The sequence below is a fragment of the Seriola aureovittata genome, chromosome 21 (assembly GCF_021018895.1).
Source record: "Seriola aureovittata isolate HTS-2021-v1 ecotype China chromosome 21, ASM2101889v1, whole genome shotgun sequence".
Classification (NCBI taxonomy): Eukaryota; Metazoa; Chordata; class Actinopteri; order Carangiformes; family Carangidae; genus Seriola; species Seriola aureovittata.
Window position 1 is genome coordinate 13,773,858 of NC_079384.1, and position 26,810 is coordinate 13,800,667.

General features: G+C 40.2%; 1 protein-coding gene across 2 annotated transcripts; it reads left to right on the top strand.

Moving 5' to 3' along the window:
• Nucleotides 1-5,288: 5,288 nt before the first annotated feature.
• On the top strand, nt 5,289-26,810 carry ppm1bb (protein phosphatase, Mg2+/Mn2+ dependent, 1Bb). Of its 2 annotated transcripts, none has more exons than XM_056366076.1 (6): nt 5,289-5,670; nt 14,110-14,952; nt 17,292-17,409; nt 18,003-18,114; nt 19,927-19,984; nt 25,394-26,810. In XM_056366076.1, the coding sequence occupies exons 2-6, from the start codon at nt 14,122-14,124 to the stop codon at nt 25,421-25,423; spliced, it is 1,149 nt and encodes a 382-aa protein (XP_056222051.1). In that variant the 5' UTR covers nt 5,289-5,670; nt 14,110-14,121; the 3' UTR covers nt 25,424-26,810. The 2 variants fall into 2 exon arrangements, with proteins under 2 accessions (XP_056222051.1, XP_056222050.1); XM_056366075.1 differs by lacking the exon at nt 25,394-26,810 and adding an exon at nt 22,000-24,561.

Genomic DNA, 26,810 nt, shown 5'->3' on the forward strand with positions numbered 1-26,810 from the left:
TAAATGTTCTGGCTTCTTGCTTCCTGTCATCAGCTATGTTTGTCATCTATACACTAAAGGTTGGTACATCAGTCTATGCAAAACATAACTGGCACATTACATAATTAAATTGTGACTGTGTCAATATAATACAAGAGGCAGGTTTTAGGACTCTTTAGGATTTTAGGAAATAAAATAGCCTATATTCAGTAAAATACAATGAGGTTAGGTGTGATGTTATATATTCATATTCTTGTGACTTTTCTGGAGTATAAAAAGACATCTTTCATTGCAAACACACACCAAAATATCTTGGATTGATGTGGAATATTCAATAAGGAGAAACACTGACATACACTTCTTTCTTTCTTTCTTTCTTTCTTTCTTTCTTTCTTTCTTTCTTTCTTTCTTTCTTTCTTTCTTTCTTTCTTTTTAACCAACTAGGTGATTCAAAGGGCTCTAAATATTGTACAAGAGACAACAGAAACTCAAGAAAATGTAAGATGACACAATTATTATGGGTTAGGGTTGGGTTATGTTGTTATGCTTGGTAATTGCTGTCATATACTTAATTATTATTGGTTTATTTTGTTTTTTATTCTAACTATTGCAAACTGTAGATTCTTATAGATATTTTCATGAATGGTGCAAACTTTCAGTTCGTTATTATTATATAGCTAAAAGTAACATAATAAAAATAATACAGGCAAAACAAGACATAAAGTTTTTTTCTAAATACTTAATTGGTAACATTCTTCCTGGTCGATCATATTGGGATTTTTTTGTTGTTGTTTTTAAAAAAATCTTTTTCACATGAATACTATAAATATTTAACTTCTGTTTGTTTCAGGAGCTTTGATTTAAAGAACTTTACTATTTGGTGAAGTGATAAAATGTAACTGCAGTTTCTACTCTGTTAGTTAAAATCCTTCATTCATAAGTTTTGTGTCATCACAGCACTAACTATAAGTACACTGTCTTGGATTATTGATATAAACTGCTGTAAAGCTAAATATTTTTATTTTATACAAATTATGTCTATTGAAGACAGAATTGCTTCTGCTAACTTTAATTCACCTGCCTCTTTGCTCTGTTGTTCAGCAGCAGCACCTGTTGGTCACTCTGTGGAACTACCACTCTATTGTAAAACCATTTTTCTGCCACTAGAGGGCGATGTGACTGCACCAAACGGATACATTGAACTTCCTCCAGAAAACAGGTGATGGCTGCAGGGCAGTTTGTTACTAGTCCACCTCAGGTCATGCTTGTAATCATTTATAGTCATTTATATTCATTTATGTATTTTATGAGTTTATAAGAGTGGCTATTCAGAAACACTTTAATTTGGCATACACACATCTTTGAACAGCATGTACATTATTCAGTTTCTTCAATGTAGTTCATCATCTGTGTTACTGAGAAGCCTAAACATAATTTTATCTTCTTTCAGACGTGATCTATTTCACTGTTCGTAACCGTTACATGCTGGATATGTTTGTATCCTTGTATGTGTGTGTGCTTTGTGTCAATGTTTGTCTGCAGGTCTGTCACTCTAAGCCCCGTAAAGCTGGGAATGAACAAGCAGAAGATTGCAGTAATGATGTGACCCAGATGTCCCGGGTGCAGATCTCCAGGCTGAAAATGAGAGTGCAGATCAGGGCCTTGTACCGCCTGTCACCCCCCCACCCCCCCACCCACCCCCTCCACCATCCCTCCCTCCTTCCCTCCCTCCATCCGGCCTGGTACACAATCACAGAGTATTTACCAGCAGGGAATATGTGTGCTTGTATGCGGTGTATGTGTGTATGTCATTTAAGAGGGAATCTTGTGTTGAATGTGTGTGTGTGTGTGTGTGTGTGTGTGTGTTTGTTTAAGCTCATCCAGATCCATGTAAACACGAAGGATCAGATTTTGTGTGCCACTTGTTCTTGGTGCTCCGGATTAGACGTAACAGTTTTTTAATTTACTCTCCTCAGCTGCCTCCATAAGACGCTAAAGCCATAGCATCGTATCACAAGAGACCCCCCCACACACACACACACAAAGACACACACACACACACCCTCACCCTCACCCCCTCCCCCACCTCCACCCTCCTCACCCGTCCCCTGAGGTGACCAGGTGGCAGAACAATCACACACAACACCCTGACAGTAGGCTCAGCGGGCCACTTTCCTCAATGAGAAGCTCGGCAAGCATCTGTACGTGTGGAAATGTGTGTGTGCGTGCGCGTTTGTGTGTGTGTGTGAGACGGATTGAGGGGAGAGGGGACAAAAGACAGAGAGTTTAATATTTGGGATAAGCTGTGATTGAACATCCTGAGATCAGAGCAGAATGATCAAATTCTGCCAGTGATAATCCCTCATCTTGGAAAATTAAATACCACTCTGCTGCCTCTCTTCTGCTCACTCACACTCTCTATCCTTCTGTAACACACACACACACACACACACACACACACACACACACACACACAGAAAGAGTATTTAAACAGGGTCTTAGTCTGACCTGTGTCTCATAACGCTGGTTGGTTCCTTAGGGAGCTGTTCTGATATCTGATGAGTTTTTCATTAATAAGACACAAGTCTAATCCTGAGGGAGAAACACAAAATGACAACGGATAAGCCCCGCTTTTCCCATCCTGCCATCACACACAGTGATTCACTGATACACTATCTAACTAAACATCTTTATACATGCACTTAAACTCTGTGCTTTAATCTCCCCTACCCCAGTTCTATTCACTCCAGCCTACATTTTATTTCTTTGCATGTCTTTGTTATTCAGATCTTTATTTAGAATCTGTTGGTGCAGGAATTGCTCCAGGCTTCTCAAAAACCAACCGACGTAAAAGTCCTTATATTCCATTTTCTTGAGTATAATCTTTTTACAACATTTTTTGTTTAAACAAGCCCATACACTGCACAGTAAAAGCACCGGTATACTTCATCAGCACTGCTTCAGAAACCCACCTCTTTCCAACATTAACACCCACTGCGCTTCACTTCACTTCAGGTGAGAAAGGAGCTTCACTCTCAGGAATCTTCCTGGAGATTGTGTTGTGTTGTATGCATATGTACAAAACATTTATGTGAAGAAATGCAATGAGAGGAAAAGGGTCAAAGGTCTGTTTTATTTCTCACATGATTTCCCAAAGAGAGACTTTGAATATGTCTTGGGTCTAACTATTCATCAGACTGCCGATAGACACTGCACAAAGCTGTCTACTTCTTGACTATCTCAAGTAAGACTCATTCGTCTTGAATTCTGGGTAAATTATAACTTTTTTCAAACTATACATGGTTGACAGAGTAACCGCATCAAGCAGTTTGGGGCCATTCACAACTGTTGTGTCACAATTTTTATGTTACTGTGCCCAGTGACAGTCATATCTCTCGCTGTGAGACCAGGCAGAACTCATGTAAAACACGTTATTCATTACCCATGTCACATGGGGAACCATCTGACCTACTGCATTTTCATGAAAAACTTCCTCATCGTTTCCTATTTTTCCTCAAAACCCAAAACTTGTATCAGGCCAGGGAAAAAATAAAAGACACCTCCTTGTATTGCATTTATTTATTTAATGACTCTGGTCTGACCGCAACAAGAAGTTTTCACAGCTTCTTGCAGGTTCAGTCCTGGCTAGATTAACCTGCTGGATTGCCCAAATGAGTAGTTGGCCTCCTGTTAACCTCTAGCTCCTCCCACTTTCTATTCAATATGTGCAGTTTTCATATACTGAAATACTACCTGTTGGCACTTGTGCAGCCCTGAGGGAAGTTCCTAACTGATCCTAGATGGTAACTTGACTTTGGGCACAGTATTAGTTAGTGTTGATTGCAGGTATGTGTTGTAGGCTGGATTAAGCTTGAAGTTTCCTTTTGCTCTATTAGTTTTCCACTTGACTAGATTCTGTAGAGAAATTGGAGTTCCTCAGGAAACAAGATCCAACAGTTGAGGAATAAACATCTGAATCCCTCAGTGGTTTCTATAGAAGAGTGTGGGAGTGATAATTATAAATGCCACCCCCTGTGACTTTACTATAGGTACAATCAGTGGAGAGATAACGCTGTCATTTGTTTTGACGTATGCAGAACAATATGTGTCCTGCAATAACACAGTGGCCAATGTTCAAATGTCAGTTTGTCCCAGACAAGATGTAGCCGTATGCTGAGGACCAGATAAGGAGTAAAAAACATTATACAATATTTAAAGAAGATGTTTTTGTACAGTACAAACAAGACTACATGTGATTTTGTTATGTGTTTTGTCATTCACCCAGAGAGCAAGGTGGCGGTAAGAGCATATTTTAAGGAACAGGTGTAAGCTGACAACGTTTTTAGTTTTGACTGATGAAAAAACTATAGGGGTAGTGATTAGGTTAATCCATGACTATGTGCTGGGCCTCAATAATAAAGGTGATTCAGTTTCTCAATGTCCTTAAAAAGAAGAAAAAGAAAAGAAGAAAAGATTTTTGTCATGCTTGATTTTGTTTTACCATGTGTAACTGTCTGCACAAAAACATTCAGGCTAAAAAGGGGTGGTAGTGGATTGACTGACAACTTATGGTCATGTGTAAATTCTTGAAATACCAGAATTTGTATTGAGTTTTTGTAACAATTAATTTTATTATTATTATTCGTCACCAACTGGCTTGTACATAATGTCATATGTTTATTTTTGTTCAGCTTTGTCGTCATTGTTTTTAAATATGTCCCTTTGTACCTTCCTGGATATTGTTATTGATACTCTGTACTGGGTCTAAATACACTGAGAGCCACCAGAGACCGGTGTCAATTTCCTTGTATACATAAACATACTTGGCCAATAAAGCTGATTCTGTTTCCGCAGGAGACTCCCCCTAGGACCCATTCAAGCATCCCTGCTGTACTTGAATTATGTTGCGCTTGTTATTGACTACGGGGCACTCGGCTCGTGTGTGGTAACTTGAAAACATATTTAGGATAATAAAATTTTTATATCTCAACTGTGCCAGCTTTGGTTTTATTTATATTTTGATTCATGGTCGTCATGTTAGGCTCAAAGGACTCCCACAACAGCGATAGGCGTTTTTATTTCAAGACTGACTCCGCCTCCCCAAGGTAGCTTCGGCGTGCGCAAGTAAAAGTTACGAGTGTATCCTACAGCTCCAGAACGTCAGAGAACTTCGGTAATAGACCAATGAAAATGTAGTTTTGGACAGGGGCAGAGCTAATTGACATAACAAGTAGCCAATTAACCGACGTTTCGCCTAGCAGTTGTAACCAATCACCGAGCATATGCCAAAAATAACACCTCCTCTTGTTCAGCACCCAAAGTCGAAGGATAGCTCTGGCCTTTCAATGGAAGAAAGTGCTAGATTTGTCAGTGTTGTATAATATAACCAATTCTCAGTGTCCATATTTGTTTTGGAACGATCGGAATTGTCTTCATTTAATGTGAGATACCGAACTGGCGTCAAACATGCGTAAAAATCAACGCTGTCCAAGCAGGGAACCACCGAGAAAGGAATTATCGCCGCTCATCTGAGGCCAATCTCGATTATTTTAGTCAAATAAGGAAACATAACATAGCTAGCCGGCTAACGTTAGCTCCGTAGATAGCTAGGTTATCGACATATCTTCACACAAAAGCAGAATCCAGCAGATAATCAAGATTGGATCTACATTCGCACAGCAGCAGGAAAACGTAAGTAGCATGCTAGTATGTGCGCTAACGTCATTAGCTAGAGTTTGACAACCTAGGGAATTGCGTTGGCTCCAACGGCAGCTAACTGTTAAGTTAACATTAGCACGCCAGCTAACGTTAGCGCATATCAACACACTAGCAAACTAGGCCTTTCCGTGGAGGGACCAGTGTTAAGAGGACTGGAGTTCAGCATGTGGTCAGTGGATTGGTATTTAACACAGAAACGCATTTCCTAAAACAGTCAGTCGATTCATGCAACATGAACTCTGTTGTGCAGTTACGTTAGCGTACAAACAGACCATTTCCAGAATAAAACCTGGCCCTTCATGTGTTTCAAGTTTCAAAGTAACTCTGCGACCGCCAACGTTAGCGAGCCAATTCTGAATGAAGAAAATTTAAAGTAACACCAATGTTAACAGACGTTGGTTTCCAGTTCTTAGTCTGGTCCCAAGCAAGCTAATCTAGCATGGTACAGGCTACATATGCTATAACCAGCTAATGACAGCTTAGCGGACTTTGTCATATTGGTGTCAGTGGTTAGCTTGACATTCTTTTGATATTTCTAACGAAATATATGTTGAAAATAATGTTTTACTTAAACAAGTACACAGCCGCAGACCGCTATAGGTCCAATTAAGATCAGTGAGTAACCATTTAACGATATTAACGTCCAGAGTTTATCGTCATTATGAGTCAAATAAACTGCATGCAGTGCCATTTGGATAGCTACTGTATGTCTTGTTGTGTATGCAGCGACCTTAGAGGGTAATTATAACTACATTGGACCATTTTTACGTCCAATATCTTGTGAAGTCAGTCAGTATATATGAAACGTAGCAGATAACACTTATTGTTAGTCACATGCTGGTAAAGTGTTTATAAAAAGTCATGTTTCACTGCGGCAGCAACACAAATGCTCCTCCCAACACTTAACCGATTCTCATTTGTTCATTTTTTTTCTTACCTAGAACATTTCATATTGACTGATAGACTTAAGTATATGACAAAATATAGTGTAACACTTTTGGTGAGCTTCAGTAGTTACTGTGGAGTTGGAAAATAATTTTATGTGAAATGAACTGTAACAAAATATTGTAACTCAAACTAAACACATATAAACCAATAGATAGTCACAATTGTTTTAGTTTAAGCTTTGCTTGTTGGCTCCTCAAGTACCGTACCAGTTGTACAGTTTTTAGTTTGTGCCTCATGCCTAAGTTGATTGAAGGTACTGCAAAGACAGATGCTATGTATGTTTATTTCTTTGTAATATTTTTAAAATATATATTGCATATATCTCAGGCGTTCATAGGCGCAGGGAAGCTGTGTAAAATCTATAGGGTTTGCCCTGACCACAAACATGGGCTTGGTTGGTAACTCCTTAGACATACAGCAGTATAGGTTTATATTGACTTGTGTGATCAACCATTACTTGGAGACTTTTTTGCTAATATGACAATTAAAAACAGCCAACGAGCTCGGGCGTATTATAATTATTATATGATACTCGATGCACTGACCCAGATCAGTAATCAGACCTATCAATCATCCCTATTAGTTTCTTTTTCCCCCATACTGTGATAGGATTGTCTTAAACTTTTAATGCAATGAGGGTTTATTTTTAGTTTGAGCCTGCCAAAACAGAGTCTTCCCTATAGGTTGTTGAAATGGCAAGGTCTACTCTGACTTGACTTATTATTAAGCAGACACTCCACCAGCAATGCAATCAGTACTCCAGCAACTTGTAATGCGTGTCTACTGATTTCATGGCAAAGAAAATATTTGCTTAGATTTTACATTTAAAGCGAAGTTCTTGACTTCCTATTTGAAGAGGACCAAGTGTGTGAGCTGTCTTTTTATTACCCTTAAAGTTTGGGAATTTCATAGGATCTTAGATCATTAAGTGATCTTAACTTGTCTTACTATATTGTAGCATACAATCTTAGATGTGTGGTTAATTCCCAATTCATCATCAGTTTTGTATTGTGCAGTGTTAAAATTGAGTCTGGCAGCCACCCTGCTCACCTTCTTTAGTACATCAGATTGCGATAAGGTGCACAGGTGACCAGTATATGACATCACTTGGTGTTGGGCTGGTGCCCTGAGAGCCAGATACGGGAGGAGTTCAATAGCTGATAATCTTATCTGAGTAGTCACTGTGTCACTACTAGCAGTCACTGTGTAAAGACAGAGGAGCAGATGAAACACAGTGTCAGTCTGAGATTGAGACAGTCATCAAGCTTAATTTTAGACCACATTGGTCTGAACATTGAAGACTTTGCATCAGTTAGAAAATTTTCACTGCAGCAGTTTTCAGTGGAGTAAATCAGTTTGACTGCTGCTGTCTCGTTTGCTTACCTAAATTACTCACTTGGAGCAAGAAGTACATATCATCAACATGAAGGAAATTGAGTAACATTTACCATTGAATCATGCAGATATTTTTTGTGCTGATTTCATTAATGAAATATTCTTGGAATCCTTGGATGCTGTTGCATATTGTAGGACTGGATATCGGCACTAATCTCCCGATTGGATTTTGATTCACAAGTGCACAATTCATTAATTTCCATTTGATTCTTGATGATTCAGTTATTTCAGATCGTGTTAACAAGATATCCGCCCAATATTTACCTAGCTACCCGGCAGGGTCAGACTGAGTTAAGTATAATCCACACACTGCTCACTCGACTTCCATGACATCACATATTGTAGCCAGAGATAATATCTCTTAAAAGACAAAGCAAGAGCTCAGATCAGTATGCAGTCGTTTTTTCAGTCTATCCCTCTCGTAGATGTGATGTATAGTTTTGTCACAAGATAGCCAGGGTCAGCTAAACATCCTGAATTATGACAGCCCCGTAAACTGCTGCGGGTCCACTTTGACTGTAATGTCATTAATGTTACAGTTTACAGGACTGTTGTGACTAAAGTTGGTTCATGTAGCCAGCTGTCAACTATCTTACTTAACTTAAAATAACTTTTTCATAAATGTTGTAATAACTCAGCTTCCACAAAGTCGACATTTTACACATCATGCAGCCCGAGCTGAACTACTTACGTATCAATAGTATACTGCCAAAGAACTACACATGTTTACTGAGAAAAGGCACAAAAGCAAAGATTGATCTTGGGATTTTAAGAATCAGTATTGGATCATTCAAATAAAACTTGTTGTGTTTTTCAGGAAATTGTTTCTTCATACCCAGATCATCTTTGTTTTAGTTTGTAAGTCACTCTTGTTTTTCAGAAGATTTTAGGAAACTGGTACTTCGACTATAGTTGAGCTGAGATTGTTCTTGAATGGACGGCCCAGATTCAGACAAAATAGAACCTTTTATTACAAACTGTGTTTGACTGCCTCTAGAGCAGCTAGTCAAGTAATTATTAGAGTTGTTTAGTTAAGCACAAATGGCAAATATTCCTTGTTCCATCTTCTCAAATTTGAAATTTTGCTGTTTTTCTGTGTTTTATATTATTTTCAGTTGGATCTTCAGGGTTTTGAAGGTTTGGTCAGAGAAAGAAAAACATATGCAGATGTAAACTTGGAAACTGTGATGTTATTCATAGACTAAAATAATAATCTCGTAATTAAAAATGTAACAGCATATTTATCAAGAATAAAAATAATCATAAGTTGCAGCTGTAATTGCCTCTCCCTTCATGTGGAACTAACTTAGACTTAGAGATGCTCACTAAATTATAAGTTGTGGTTGTGTTGATTGTTAGTCTCCGCATTGTGCACCTTGATGCTTTTGCCTCTAAGGATCAAAGAGATTTATCAATGTCACTATTAGCCTAGCTTTGAAGACTAGCTTTTATTACTCTTGTCATATGTCACTTTTTGTCAATGAAGTTTATGTTTCAGAGCGTATGCTGGGATCTCACAGTCATGAAGTGAAATTCATATTGACTGCCAAAGGAATGAAAACGCATGAGAGCAAGTTTTACTGGGATGATTTCCATTGACAGGTATGATTCAGGACAGGAGCTGTATGGCCGGCAATGGAAGCACTCCGCTGCAGATTAGTGCGCAGATTGAAGATGAAGAAATGAAGGGTCAATAAAGTATAGTGAAGTGCTGCATGTTTGATCTGTGCACCTTTGTTCTGTGTGTGTAATAAAAGAAATGTTAAAAGGGAGGCAAGGTCAGTGTTGGTGTATAGTAAAGGTTAAAATAGTTTCAGCAGGAACCTTTTAAGAGTGTTGGATAAGATAAAAAGATAAATGTAAATATGTAACAACAGATGTAAGAGGAAGGTGTGGCTTTAGAAGTCATTGCTGTTGCTCAGGGGACCAATTACACAACATAAGCTGTGTCCCAATTCAGTGTTGCCGGCTTCAGAGTCCATATTTCATGACGGAATACGTCATAACAGTTCGACGGGGCTGTTCCATTCCAGAGACTTCTCCAAATGCGGCTGTGAAATGTGACCCGGTGTATCCTTTGCAGTCCTCACTCACTATCCCAGAATCCACTCCGGGTTGGTTAGGTTAATGGTGCATTCAGGTGCTACTTCTCTCCTCGTAAATGTGGTGAAATATCATATGACCGTGTCACATTTATTGGGTGTTTTCCTTCAGATGGTCATCACTCACTAAATCCTTCACATGGACTGGACCAATGAAAAAGCCACAGCAAAGTGAAAATGCTGTGAGACAGAGCTCTGATTATTCTTGTAAGCTTCCTGGAAAATTTTATAATCACGGGATGTCGCAGAAAAATATTATGGATACTTGGTACTGGAACTTGGTACATTGTTTGCTAGTGTCTTTCACGTGTAGAGATGAAATGTTCTGCTGATATTGCTTTGTTAGTTGGTTTAAGGGTAACTCAGGATTATCTAATCTCGAGTTGAGATGCAGGTACAGCTACGTCTTCAGGTATAAAAGAATCATCAAGAGGTTTGGTGTAAAAGACCATTGAGCCAAGTCCATTAACTGTAAATAAATTTTTGGTAGCGTAGTATTCAGATTGAACGACCAATTTAATCACCACTCCATTATTCAGTCGCTATTGCCATCTTGAAACTTTTATGAAGATGTCCTCGTCTGTCAGCTTGGTATGGTACCCACTTTAGTTCTTCGTATAATGGCCCTTATGGGCTCCATTGTTTATCCAGTTATTTATGGCAGCAACACCAAGCCAATGTCTAATGCTCAGCAAAATATGACAACTCAAATATCTGGAAAGTTTCTGGAAAAGGCTTGAATTTTCCTCAGTTATATTACCTAAATTTAAGGTCTTAAACAATCTTCGAGAAGTTTAAAAAAAAAAAAAAAAATTCTCAGACGCTGTGACTCTGAGACTGTAATCTAATCAAAATCAAGTAATCAACAAGCTGTTGTGTCCCTGGTTATCACGTTGTCATGGGAGTTAAACATAAACTTACAGTCCCAGTGATTTGCAACATATTGTGTATGCTTGGATAGTACTGGAAGCTGTGTGTTAAACTCTTCTGAGATAGCTTTAACTGTTTTGTGTGAGTATGACTGCTTTCAGAGCAGCACTAGGACTCTCTGCAGCATTATGTAATCCCCCGACCTTCCACTTCCCTCTTCGTAGCCAGTGGTTTTTGGCAGACGTGCGTCTCAGCATCGGGGGTGTTAGTTTTGACCTGTGGTTACGGCATGGGTGACAGCAGTTTTGAGGGGGTTAAGTGGTTGAGAGTTCCTGGTTTCAGTGTGATGTCTCAGTGGAGATATTTTCTGGGCTTCTTCTTGTGTGTACGCACACACACACACGCGCGTGTGTGTGTTTTTGCCAGCAGTCTCTTGTAGCGTTGTCAGCCAGAGAAATCTCATAGTATTTGCATGTGTTCTTGCAGTCTGCACGTCTCCTTTCAGGGTCTCGCTGCTGCGACTGCTTTAATGGATGGATGATGCAACTCCCCTTTCCTCTCTCTACCAGGCAGCTGTGTGTGTGAGTGAGTGTGTGTGTCAGAGCAAGTGAGAGAGACATGGAGAGGGGGATGTCGTTGAATGAAGCTTAGCCTGGATGTTTGCACTGCAGGGTGGGTGGTTGCTAGGCAATGGCAGTGTGTTTGTTTTATTTTTAGAGAGAATCACTGCTGGTGAACATAACAGATTTCTCTTTCTCTCACACACATATGTGACACTGTTTCCTATCATACATGAACATATAGGCTACTTTTGAAACTCAGTAGCTGATGAAAGCTTGATAGAGGGAATTCTGTTTATATAATCATTTAGCTGGAAAGCACTAGAAATGTGAATGGCGTGGCCCACTGCCCCACCCTGGACATGAAATCTAAACCGGCCTGGCGTATTTATAGAGCGCCTTTTTCTCGCACATAGACCATGACACTCCACTACACATGCACTGAGCAGACACAAACACACACACACATACACGTTCCTGTGAAACCAGCTGTAGTCACTCTCCTTGCATGTACCAGCCTTTTTTGGGCACACGTCTGTCATGCCGTGTGTGCGCTCATGTGGGAGGTTATGCAGAGCGAGAAATCAATATGTTGAAAAAAATAAAGACACACTCAGGGCGCTTTCAATTTTATCGCTTTTTATTGATTTCAAGATCTCATGACTGCCACAACCCCAACTAAGCAATGCATAGTGTAAGTAGCTCCATACTGCAGCAGTTGTTGACATTTAGGTTCAGAATTGATTGGTGTGATGGGAAAATATAGTGCAGGTTAAAAATGCCAGGGATGTGGTGTTGTGCGTTTGGATACTGTGGCCAGTGTAAGCACCAGGAGGGGCTGCTGGTGTGTTCAGGTGCAGTTGGTAGTAAAGAACAAGCAAAAATGACAGAAATAATGACCAAAATAATATATAAAATAATGTGTCTTTTCATTGCGTATAGTAGAATAGTCAGAGTTCACATTTTAGATTTCCTTTTCAACTGTAGCTGCAACCAGGCTTTTCAGGGCAGATGACTTATTGTATAAATTTCCTGCATTATATACATCGGAGATGTTTTGAAAGCCTGCCCTTCATGTTGAAGTGTTACCCATGGTGTGTTCAAGTACGATTCAATACTCCAAAATATTGTTGGATCCCTCTGTACTCGAAACTAATTTTACAAGTGTTTTAATTCCATTTTTTGTCCATTTCCCGTCAGCTACTAAATCCTTTGTCCCTTCAACATTCTGGAAAGATTTCTCTTCCCCTTTTGCCTCTGAATGATCACATAGCAGCTTTAGTTATTAGAATACAAAGTAGCTATTTCAGTTTGATTTTTTTTTTTTTTAACCAAATTTCTTAAAACAGCATCAGGAGATGACCACCTCTATCAGCTTGTTCGCACGTAGCATGCTGTCACAGATTCCCAGTTTAAAAAAAAAAAAAAACAGTTCATCCACTAACAGACCAGAGATGCCATCTGCGTGGCTGACTACATCAACACCAATAACTAAGCCTTTGATAGTGATCAGCTCATGATCAGAGAAGAGTGTATGGTGTTAAGAATGGACAAAGTTTAAGTAAAGACCAAATACTAACCCTCCCAAGTGCGATTTCATTCCCCTTCAGCTCTTGATAGAAAGAATTTCAGACCCCACATCACATCAGTCATGTTAGTTTATTTCCCGCCAGCAAGTTAACTAATAGTATTAGTTACTGTGTGTCGAGAGTGAAAGAGGCTCTGTGTGCTCAAAGAAGCTTTACAGCTTCAGTGTAATCCTCAGCTCTGTGGTTCCTTCTCTGCTATCTTTGTCTTGTTGTCAGGATCTCTGGCTCTCACCATCCATTAAGTAATTAAAAGTGCCCTGTAATATTAGCACGAAGCAGCCTAGTGAACTACTAACACAAAAAACCTGCGATTTACAGAGGAATTTATAGGTCCAAGAATATTAAGTAATCTTGATATCTGTAGGTCTGATAAAAGGAGTCAGTTGTGCTCACATTTGTTTAAAACATTGAACTGAAAAGTTACCTGAGCATTGAGGCAATGCCAGCTTCCCTCCTCATTTGAGTTCTCATTTCTACTATCACATTCTTATTCTTTTTGTGAATAAGAATCCCTACATGCTGATATTGCCTATATTCTTTCGATTATTATATATTCTAACTATATCCCAACTGGTCCTGGATTTGGAGGCTGAAACAATATTGATGTCTGGGGGTTTCAAAATGCCATAGATTTGTTTCTGAAAAGAATTTTGAGAAAGATGCGTACTGGACATTTTAAAGTTGAAAAACTATCCCCTGGTAACACTTTTTTCAATTTTATTACCTCAAACCCAGCTCGACAAATACATCAGTACTGATTTATCTGCTAATATTGGCCAAGTTTTCAGTACAGCTCTAATTCTAATTCTGTATACAGTATATTTGTGGTACAGTAGTGGATTAGGTTAAACATGGCTGACTTGGTGAGGGATAGATTATCTGATTTGTCCTTGCTGCTGATGGTGTAATGGTTCCATTTCTATGTTTCCTGCTTCTCTTCATCTCCAGCTATAGGCAGCAATGGGTGCATTCCTGGACAAGCCGAAGACAGAGAAGCATAGTGCCCACGGTGAGGGCAATGGGCTGCGTTATGGCCTGAGCTCCATGCAGGGGTGGCGGGTGGAGATGGAGGATGCCCACACAGCTGTGGTGGGTCTCCCCCATGGACTCACCGACTGGTCCTTCTTTGCTGTCTACGATGGCCACGCAGGCTCCCGGGTGGCTAACTACTGCTCTGGCCACCTGCTGGAACACATCTTGTCAGGGGGGGCCGACTTCAGTTCAGGACCCAGCTCCGTGGAGGGCGTGAAGGACGGCATCCGCTCGGGCTTCCTGAACATTGACGAGTACATGCGCAGCTTCACTGACCTGCGGCAGGGCCTGGACCGCAGCGGATCGACGGCGGTGTGCGTGTTGCTCAGCCCGACCCACCTCTACTTCATTAACTGCGGTGACTCGCGGGCCGTGCTGAGTCGAGACAGCAAGGTGGGCTTCTCCACCCAGGACCACAAGCCCTGCAACCCCCGTGAAAAGGAGCGCATCCAAAATGCCGGAGGCTCAGTCATGATCCAGAGGGTAAACGGCTCCCTGGCTGTGTCCCGGGCCCTAGGGGACTACGACTACAAATGTGTGGATGGTAAGGGCCCCACGGAGCAGCTGGTCAGCCCTGAGCCCGAGGTGTGTGTGTTGGAGCGGGCGGCCGAAGGAGATGAGTTTGTGGTGCTGGCATGTGATGGAATCTGGGACGTCATGTCCAACGAGGAGCTGTGTGAGTTTGTCCGCTCACGACTCCTGGTGTGTGATGACCTGGAGAAGGTCTGTAACTCAGTGGTGGACACCTGTCTGCATAAGGTAAGCTTTTTTCCCCCACGTATATTCTCACACATTGGAAGTGAAAGTGTACACATAGATAACTGCTTTTAAGAATTTGTATTTAAGAATTTCGAATGAAAATGTTAACTTAAAAACTAAATAATAGTCAAAATACAATATTGAAGGAATACTGGACAGAGCAGTATCCTAATTTACAATATCCTGGTGATACTGATTTGAATGTGTAAAGTAAATCTTGACTTATCGGTTCAGACATTCAATTTACTTGCGCATGTTTTTGAGTATTAATGAGGAGACTTGATTTGCTCAGTTGTTCTGGTTACTGTGACACAAGCAAATAGTTAAAGCTGTTGCCTCTTTGCTTTGACTAAATTTGTGATTAAGTGGCTGGTGAAGAGGGTTCAGTATTGCTTGACTTATAAACATTTAAACAAAAAAGCGACCTGTATTTTTCCTATTAAAAATACGATACGTATAATCATCAACTATACTAAAGTAAATGATGGATAACAACATCACAATGTAAGAAAAATTATCTAATGTTTAATCGAACTTAACATCTCGCAGTGAGAGATCAGATAAATCAGATGATGAATAATGTATAACTGCTTTCAGATCAGTCCCTGTCCGTTGGCCTTCTCAGTCTATCGATCCAAGATGAAGCAAGAACCAACTCTTTGCCTTAGCTGAACTCATCCACCAGTCCGCATCTTAGACTTTTTCCTTCCATGTATCGCTTAGTTTTTGTGTCTGGAGCACTCCCAAGAACCAGCGAGTGCACAGCAGCCGGGTTATTTTTACTTTACTGGATGGGTTATCTCAAGTAGCAGCCACACGCTGTCATAAATCCTCTGCTGCCACTGCCTTTTGTGATGTATGTGACACTGTACACTTACAGAAACTTACTCTGAGCACATTGACTTTTACATGGTAATGACAAGGTGACTAGCCATTGGTTTAGGGCCAGAGCTCTATCTTGGCTGTAACAGACTGTGTTCCCAGTGAATGCCAACTAGTGTGCTGCCTAATGTTTAGACAGTGGCTTCCAGCCTGATGTTGAGTCGTTTTTATAATACACATACTGCAAGAGAATAAATTCCCTAAAAGTGCTAAGAGGTTCATAATTAAAGATTTTAGAGCTGAAGCAAAAAGTGAATTAACAGAGAAATAAGTTGGCAAGTGTTTTAGTAAATGGTTAATCCCCCTTTTTAAATTAAATTATACTAATTTTAGCTTCTCCACTGTAATGATTTACTTTTTTGTATGTTACATGATTGTAAATTAAATATGGCCTGATGGTCTCAAAAAAACAAGACATTTGAAGAAGACGCGTTGGACTCAAGGAAAATGTAATGAAAATTAATTTTTGGTTTAAACGAGTAATCCACTAATCAGTAGTTCATTAGCCCTAAAAAAATTAAAGATATTAAAAGGGACACAACAATTGTAAAAGATTATTTGGAATTATCTTCCAGTAAGTTGCTGAATAAGGTCAAAGTGTATGACAGCAACATGTCAGTTTATCACAGCCAGGTTGTTTTGCTGTAACTGGAAAAAAAACCTAATTTAAGACATTTGAGAACATGCATGTTAGCTTGTCTTCTGTTGTCTCCAAGTCACAACCCATCTTTCTCTTATAATCCTGGCAACAGCACAAGAAAAAGGAGTTTCCGTTAAAGGTGTCCCGTAAACAAACAAAAGTTGTATTTACATTGAGTGTTACTTACAAAAATGACATGTATGTATCCTTGAGGACCAACAAACATGGTGAATACATTTCTTTACAATTCATCTGACATGTTTACTGTTTAAAAAAAATCCTTCTCCAAAATGTTGAAATTGTCCAAAAGTACAAACTTAAAACCTCTCTTAAAACATAGGTAACCTACATTATTACCAGCTACTATTGCTCACCATTTACACCATGTGCAATCCTCCTCACTGGATAGCTTTGCATAGGAAAAGATGTAAGAGGTATTGTTGAAATATAAATAAGAGCATGCAACGTTGCTTGTTTTTAAATATTTTTCAGCAGCAAGTTTATCCCTTGATTCTTGTGATCATTGATGTTTTTTTCTTTTTTTTTTTTTTAAATAGCGAGAAAAAACACCCTGACTGTTAGTTTTCTCAGATTTATATTAACCAGGAAGTCTGTGAATTTATTTGAAATGAGTGAAAGGACCGTTACTGCTGCCTAGGTTCCTGGTCAGTGAACCAAAACATTGCCAATATCATGCTGATCTTTCAAACCATATTTGTGTCAAAGTTGTTCAAAAGTAATAATTTCCATATACAATAAACAGTCACAAAATAAACCTTATGTACTTCATAGATTTGTATTTGTTCTGTCTCTGCAGGGGAGCAGGGACAACATGAGTGTGGTGCTGGTGTGTCTACCTGGAGCCCCCAAGATCTCAGACGAGGCTGTGAAGAAAGAAGAGGAATTGGATAAATACCTGGAGACCCGTGTTGAGGGTCAGCACGCTTGACACACATGTACACCCACACCTTCACACACCTTCACACACATAAACATGATAGACTGACGGTATGCATTTATCATTGGTGTTCGGTCGGACACAGTCATATTCATCTAAAATTAGCTTCATGAAGACTTAAAAAAATGGATATAGTTTGATAGTTGATCATCATTAGTTTCAGTATTTTTGCAACTATCACATCTGTATTTGAAGCTTGGGCTGGATTATTTTAAACAAAATGCCTACACTGTGCTTTCCACCCAGAAATCTTTCAATGCTTTTTTATTTTGAAAAATAGTTTTTTTTTTTCAAAAAGTTAACTGAAACGTGTGGCCACATACTGTGCTCAGTTTCTGTGTACATAACCAGGACAAAATAAACATTCTTTAGGGTAGTACAAATATTTGAAATCTGTCTGCTACACAGTCAGTGCTGCTGCAAGCAGTGGCGTATCGGATTTTTCCACTACTATGGATGATTTCTCAGCCTCTGCAGAGAAAAGTGGCGGTTTATAATATATCGTAACCGTGCTTGAGCATTCACCATAACCTCTCACAAACCCCTTGTCCTCTTTGTGTTTGTGTGTAGAGCTACTGGTAAACTGCGGGGAGACGGGAGTCCCTGACCTGGTGTCTGTCCTGAGGAGCATTGCCACAGAGAACATCCCCAACCTTCCACCTGGCGGCGGCCTGGCCAGCAAGTAAATACGCAACTACGAACATAATTTAACTGCATGTTATACACTTCAAACTATTTATTTACTAACTTTGTTTGTATAGCACCATTCTCAATATAGTTACACAGTGCTAGTTAACAAGGGACATGAGAGGCATGAATAGGATTATACAATAAAAAGAAAAGACAGATAAATATAAAATAATCAGCCAAAAGTTTCTTTATTAATCACCTTGTCTATAAAATGTCAGAAAATTGTGAAAATGCTATAATTTTCTAGAGTGATGTAATAAATTCCTTATTTTATTTGACCAACTGTCCAAAATCCAAAGGTATTCAGTCTAATGTCAGATATGACAAAGAAAAACAGGAAAATCTTGATGTTTGATATTCTGCAACAAGAGCAACGTCGTCAATTTCTGTTTGCTTGAAAAAATACTAAAACCATAACTTTATCAAAATAGTTGCAGGTTAATTTTATGTCGAGCAACGAATGGATTGATCATTCTAACTGTGCATCAATGAGATAAAATAATAAATACAGTGATATAATGGTATCCAGGAGATTTAAAATCATCAAGTCAGTGAAAAGCCAGTTTCTCCTGTGCTCCAGGAAAAGGTTTTTGACTGACACCTGAATTTATTTAATTTTCATGATTTCATTGCTCTTGAATTTTTTTATCTTAACTTTATTGATTAAGTGCTGATTACTTGATTATGTTTGAAGTTGACAAGGAGCATATAAATGCGGTGCAACATTCAGAGTGCAGACAATTAGCTGATAAATTATTAGTTGATTAGATACTTTTTACACACATCTGAAAACACAAATCCCCCAGATTGTCTGGTTCCAGCTTCTCAAATGTGGGAATTTCTGGCTTATCGTTGTCTTTAATTCTATCAACCCGAATATCTTGAGGTCTTTGGGTCAGACTAGAAAGTTTGTAGTTTTTAGGAATTTGAAGACATCAACTCTGACTCTTTGTGATATTATTTAGAATAATCGACAGATAAACTGATACTGAATTGTTACTGTAACTTTAGTAACACACAGTTGCATGCATTTTAACATAGACCCAGTGTTGCCAAGATGAAAGAGAGAAAAAGTACCTAAATCAGAGCCTGCAACCCACAGTCATAAAAATGAATAAAAAATGGTATGTTAATTTAGGAAAGGGTTAATACATGTCTTTTCTATAATATTGCATATAATACTACATGTTCACATGTTACAGTGTTGACATATATGAACAGATGTAAGTTTTTATAATTTATATAGCACAGAGCCATGGCAAAATAATAATTGGAATAGGAAAAAAAAAAGTGAGTTGACTTAATTGGAATAATCTGAAATGACATTTGGTTTTTTACGCTCATCAGTTATCAATCAGTGCCTGTCGGGCTGAGCCCACTGAGCTCAGCCCACTGTCATTCTCAATCATTCTACTTGGAGGAGAGGACGGGTTGATTTCTTGAAATATAGCTTCACTTGTTAGAATCTACATAAATGGTACAAAAGGTAGCTCACATTATCACAACCCGGGCCAAACAATTTTTACCCACTCTATTAAATAAGAAGTGGAAATGGACGTACACATAAAAACTTGATGATAACACTCTTCAAAACACCTTAATGTACATATGAATAAAGAGATTCTGTAGTCTCTTTATGCACGACTAGCGGATACTCAAGTATCCACTCAGTTGCTTTCTTGCTTCCATTTATAATCTCAATCAATATACATTTGCAAAGAATGAACAGAGACTGTTTATGTTATGTCGGGTGGTGTTCTCTTCTCTAAGCAGAGAGCTGTGTCCTACTTGTGTGTGTTTGCAGACGCAGTGTGATCGAGGCGGTGTACAACAAGCTGAACCCTCACAGAGAAGAGGAAGGCGTGAGTTAATCTCTCTCTAAACCCCTCACCTCTTCAACCTTTCACCCCACCCCCTTAACATGACCACATAAACACACACCAGCCCAGACAAGGACACTCTTTTGTGTGTGTGTGTGTGTGTGTGTGTGTGTGTGTGTGTGTGTGTGTGTGTGTGTGTGTGTGTGTGTGTGTGTGTGTGTGTGTGTGTGTGTGTGTGTGTGTGTGTGTGTGTGTGTGTGTGTGTGTGTGTGTTAGAGAATATGAACGTGGTTAAAGTGTGACAGAAGGTGGAGGATAGACTAAACAGAATAGCCTCGGCAAGCGTAGTGGAACAGGGTTCACTGCATTCCATGTTGAAAAGCATTGAAGGCATGGGAGGTCACCTTCAATTTGTATTTATAATTGAAACAGGATATATAGCTAGACCTTCAGAAACCTATTGAACTCCTCAGCAATGACCCCTTTAAACCAGCAGGCTGATGCTATTTAATGCCTCACAAACCTGTTTTAAAAAGATCTCAATTTGACAACTGAAAGCATGTCAAAACATGTCAAGTGTAAATTGATTGAATAAACCAGCGATAATATTCCAAACTTTGAGGACAATTAATACAAATTTTTTTTAACGATAACGTTAGATATATGGCTCTTGATGCTGATAAACTAAATAGCTGTAATATCTTAGTCAGCAAAATGTGTCAAAACAGCAAATTAACTTCTTAGATAGAGCACGTCATTGTCAAATTTACTGACCGACACAAAGCCAAGTGAGAAGCTTTGATATATATATGATGTGCATAAATACAGGCACTTACGCAAGCACAGGTATGAAGAAGGAAACTGTTATTGCTCACCTGTTTGAGAAGTCTTTATTCACTGTCTTTTATAAAGCTATTGATTGACCATCACAAAACAGCCAATAATAACTTTAAAAAATCATTTACTTTTAATTTATTTACAGTTTTCAGTCTTTTTTTTTTTTAATCAGGTGGGGAATCAACCAGTAGTACAATTCAGTTTTACTAGAACATTTCCAGGAAAAAACCTTATAGAAACCTTTTTGAACAAAGCCTGAATTAAAATAAAAAATGTGCTGATTTTGTAAAGTAATAACTACTCTGCACAGACCTTGTAATGGGTGTTTAGTCTGAGTAACGTGAATGAGTGGGATAAAACACAATCACACAAGTCCTACATTCTCAGACACATTTTTCCTACATACATCAAAAACAACAAAAATGTAAAGTAATTCAGTTCAGTGGTTAATTTTGTCCTGGAGTGGTAATTTCATTTCTGTTTAGTACATTATAAAAAAAACATAAATTGCACACTGAATTTTCATCTTAAGACTTGGAACAAATTCCAGTGTAATTTGAAATACATGGTGCACAAGGTGGCTACCAGGAAGTAAATTCAAAATAACTGCATTCCAGTATATACAGCTACAAACAATATAGCAACACTTTAGGCCAGTGGAAAATAAAGCTACATAATCTGAACACTAATGTCATCTCTAGATTTAAGTCAAAAATTCTGCCTCTGTTGTAGGAAGTTCATGTGTAGATATGGAAGGGAAATCTCGCAACCAGCATCTTAAAGACACGGCTGTGAAGTTTTACAAATGTTATTCTGAAGAAAATATGGCTGTCAGGTTCCAAACAGTCTGGGTGTGTTGGTGGAGGTGTGTGCGGATGTATGAGGTCACATGAGCGTATTTGTCATATTAATGTAATGTAATGTGGAGTCTTGACTTGCAGGCTCTTTTCTCTGGGCTGTGTGGGTGCTGACCAACCCCCTCCTATCTGTTACACCATACAGCGAATATCACAAAGGGTTGTTGGTCACAGGGTCAGAGGTAGCGCTTGCATGGGCTTGTCCAACTGGCGCAAGAATGTCTCTGACATTGTCACGCTAGTGTGTGGTAGATATTTGTGTGACAATGATGTGAGTATTGTGCCGCTGCTTGTTAGATGTATATGTGTGTGTTTGACCATGGAGCGTGCCTGCAGAGTCTGACCCCTGGCGTGTCACCTCAGGCCTGTGCGGGGGGAGAGGAGGAGAGTGAGGAGGGAGGTGGCAGTACGGCGGCTCATCTGTTGGAGGCTCTGCGGCAGTTCCGCCTCCACCACCGGGGGCAGTGCCGCGCGGTGCTGGAGGAGTCCCTGGCCGCCTACCACCTGCGGGGGGAGAGCACTGCCGAGGGAGCAGGGGAGAGAAGGAGGACCTCAGACGACGGCAACGACGGCCAGGAGCAGCCCGCCTCCCCTCCCTCTCCCCCCTCGCCCCCGCCCTCACCTGCCACTGCAGAGCTGGAGGCCAGCCAAGATGCGCCCGCCCCCGAGTTTGATCCCTCCTCTGACTGAGCACCCCGCCCGCATACCCACCCCCTCATCTGCCCGTCCGACCCCTGAGCTCCAGTCAGATGTGCAATGACCTCTCCTCTTTCCCTCATCACAGAACTTGAATGGACACATCGGCCATTTCCGGCTCTATCATCTTCTGCAACCTCAGCTGCCATTGCCATTCATGAATATATCAATGAAAAAATGGCTGGAAATAAAAATGGCCCCTCTGTCTATTCAAGTTCTGTCTCTGAGCCATATACATACCATCTACCTAATGAGGACTCTCTCTGATTTGTTTCCCCTGTCCTCTGATCACCTTGGCTTGGATTCCCCAAACTTGCCAGCCACTTTTACAACCTTACCACACAGACTTATGTTTACAATAGCAAATAATCTAAACCAATTATTATTAAGTGCAAAAGTGGCTGGTGAAGCAAATAAATGAACATTGCACTCCATGATCTACATTTACCAGTGTTGGCTTCTGGCTGATTTCCCACCTGACTCCCCCCCTCTCCCCCAGCCTCACCCCCACACCTGCTTACAGTGGACGAACTGACAAAGAAAAGGAGAGGAGACACTCTGAACTGCAGCTGTGTCTCCAGGCCTACTCCATCTACAGACTCAGAACACACTCTTTTGTGTATATGTATGTATGTGTGCGTGTGTATTTGTGTGTGTCTGCATGAGTTTGAGAGACCGAGCAAAGAGACCAGTCATCACTACAGAAATACAGAAACTTGAGTGTTAGCCCTTTTATCAGCATGTTAGGATTGTTCAAATCACTGGGCGATTTAACCACGGAGGGATGCTGGTGTGGGTTGGTGTGTATTTGTAGTTTGAATGACAGTTCACTGAAATCATTCTACCACCACATATCCCTGATTCCATATCGCCACAGTTTAGTAGACTGCCTCACAATCATGCACAAAGGTTCAAGTTTGTTCCTTTTTGGTGTTACTCTGATGGATGGAAATGTGTCGGTAACACTCAAGAAGGCTACTGTTAGCACTGGTATCATGCTATTGTTAGCGTTCATGTGAAAACACACCTGAGCATAAGAGCAACTATTCTGAAAAAGCACATCTCAGACGGATGAAAGTTGAGCTCAGTCAAACCGTGTAGAGCTGAACCTGACAAGTTTGACATAAAAAAAAAAAAGTCTCTGTAAGTGATTAACTCGCTTACTTTAACTAACAACATGGCCTTTCACCTGGCGACACCCTCAGGCTAACTTATACCTAAAGTTGACATTTTAGCACACATGCTAAACTGTTAAATGTTACCATGCTGTCATTTAGCATTTAACTTGTTAACATGCTAACATTCAGCATGTGATGTTTGCCCTATTGGCTTGCTAATATGATAACATTTATCATGGTGTTCGTCATCATATCTCAGAGGTATTCTGTGATGAACTGAAGTGTTTGACCTGATGATGGCGCTAGATGTTCGATTGGGACCACAAATGTTTCTTCTAAATATCACTCCAATCCAGCAATTGTTTAACGTACTGCACCTCTTGACCAAAATTTTAGACCAGCCAACCAACATCACATCCCTGATGTCACACTGCTCGCAATGTCCAGTCCAGGCCTTAAACACCTGATTTAGCACCTGTACAGTCTGTTACACCTGGACAACAGTGAATGTGTTTTATGTGAGATGGTTGCGTTTCTGAAATCAGTTCAAAGTATAGCGGAAGTATTAATGTACCTGTTTCTTTTTTTTTTTTTTTTTTTTATATAAATTTTCCACAGCTCAAACTGCCAGATGCTGGTGTTAACTGTGGCTTTATGAGTTTCACAGCTTGATAAAAGCCCCCCCCTACAGCATATTTTATTCCTCACAGGTTATGACTCAATATCAAACTCTTACCTCATTGTGGAAGTTTGATTGAAACAGACTGCTGAAGCTACAGTGTTTATTCTTCCCCTTTGACAGCAGGTAGAGGGAGTCTGTATAATGCCCTGTACCCAATGACTCTGGTAATGCATGCACTGCACTTATCTTTTACAATATCTAAGGCACTTAACTATCGGAGGGGAGGTTATGCTAAACACTGTGCGTGTGTGTGTGTGTGTGTGTGTGTGTGTGTGTGTGTGTGTGTGAGAGTGTGTGTATGTGTATGTATGCGTGTTTGTGTATGTATATGTATGAGTTGTATTTGTATGGGCTTACATGGGCCAAATCAGTCCCACACAGTTAAAAATGACAAATGAACAAATAAAAATGATTTGAGGTATAATGCTACGATTTTGTGTGACGTGTATGAGTATCTCAGTGTGAACGGGCTGCACAGCTGTGTTTCCTTTCTGCCTTTTAGTCATGTACCAAATGAGTCACCTTGAAAATGTGTAAATCAAGGTTGTGATTAGGGATTCAAAAAGGAGAAAAAAAATGTGTTTCTCCATCGGATGTGAGTTATATATCATGAAATATCACTAGTGAGCCGAGGATAATACGGTTCAGAGGAATTTTTCAGTGTCCTTACAATATTGAATGTGTTGTGTATGTGTCTGTGTAGGCTGTGAAGTGTTTGGGAACAGCTCATGCAGAAAATAAATCCTTACCTTCCTCGCCCTCCTTTGACAGCTTTTAGCCTCAGCCTAGACTTGTAATTTCATGTCATCTGTTTAAAGACATTTTAATCTGTTGCCTCTTTTAAAACAATAGCAACTCTCAGGTTTGAGACGTGTCAAACAAAATAAACGCCTGCCGTTGATTGAGCTGGCGGCGACGAGCGAGAGGGAAGCTGCGTAGACTTGTAGGGACTCCATTCTCTCCATTTCTCCCCTGTTTTTCAGTCTGACAGTTGGCCTCGTGATTCTCCGCAAGGTGAGTCATCAGAGGTCTGGGTTCTGGTTGTGTTAACGTACAGGCTGGGCAGGGGAATCTCACTCACTTTCACCATTATCCATTCATTTTGAGTAGATAAAAGAGGGCAGTGAGGTTCAAAGTTTGCCATTGTTTAAGGCATCAGGAGCTGTATCTTTACTACTGTGTGAAGTGGAAGACGCAGCAACAACGACCAGAAAAAGCTAACGCGCATCTCTCCATCTCTTTTGCTTTTTTACTCACCCAGAGTGCCGGTGAGCTGGAGGACCCCTGGTAGCCGTGGCGACGACCCCCTGTCTCCTCCATGGTGATTGGTGCATCTGCCCAGAGGAGGAGTGTGTCTCCATTGCGCCATGTCTTTCTCCACTAAAAAGAGGACATGTGGTGTGTGTTGGAGTGCGTGAGTGTGCGTATGTTGGTTGTGCATGTGTGTGTGTGTTTGTGTGTGTGTGTGTGTGTGTGTGTTTGCAGCAGTGGGACAAAGACGACAAACGACAACAACTACACACACACGCATACTGCTTTAAACCTGGAGGAAAAACAAAATCACTTTTCAGACATGTCAAGATTTTATGAACTGAAGCATTGTGATGGTAGAGATGATTTTTACCATTGGGTGTTTTTTCTTTTCTTTTTTCTTGAATGTTGACATTGAACACCAGACTTCACAATGACATGAGGACCTATAATTTGTGTGTGTGTGTGTGTGTGTGTGTGTGTGTGTGTGTGTTTGTATGTGTGAGAGACGAGTTTGTGAGTGTTTCGAGGAGGGCCAAGAGAAGACAGATGGTGGACAAAGACTTTATATGTACTACTTCTCCTGGACGTTGTTTTTTTTTTTTTTTTCTCCTTTCTTTTTTTTTTGTGCTCCTGGGTCTGATAATTGCCTAACACCCTTGCTTCTCCCCTCTTAAAAGACACACACACACACTCTCTCTAACACACACAGACACACCAAAATCATAAACGCCCCTCCCCACCCACCCCCGCTTCCACCTGTGCACGTATGTGATGTGCCACCTTCGCAGGGCACTGCATGAGGACTTTGGTTCCACATGTACAGCTACGTGGTTTTCTCGTCGACCCGGATGGACAGCCATTGGTTGAGATTGACTGAACCCGAAGGACCTCTGGGCTCTGATTGGCTCCTGCCGTGTGAGAAGTGGATTTTTTTTTTTTTTTTTTACCTTTTTTTTTTTTTCTTTGCTGATACTATTAGGATGATGACGATGATAATCATGATGGGGGAAATGGGAGGTTATTTAGTTTACTGAAGAGCCGAGTGCAAGTTGGGACTCATGGAGGCGCGGTGGTGGGTCGGGTGGGTCGGTTGTTGTATCACTGGTTGGACTTCCTTTAGGAGGAGGGGTTAGGGCAGGAGGGTGGGGGTCAAACAGGCTTCCCCACCTCCCTCCTCACCGTTGCGGTTGGAGGTACACATGACAGCGGACTGTCCTGACAGGAAAGATTTTTTTTTTAAATTTTTTTTTAATGTTGTCCATGAGGTTACTAGCTGCTCGCTGTGTAGAGTGAGTGAACTCCCTGTTTTAACCCTTTTCCTGGTTCTCAGACTGCATTGGTAATGTTTGTATTGCTGTTGTTTGATTGCACTCACATTTGATTACAGAAAGCGTCTATATATGAAATAAAATACCTGCCAAGGA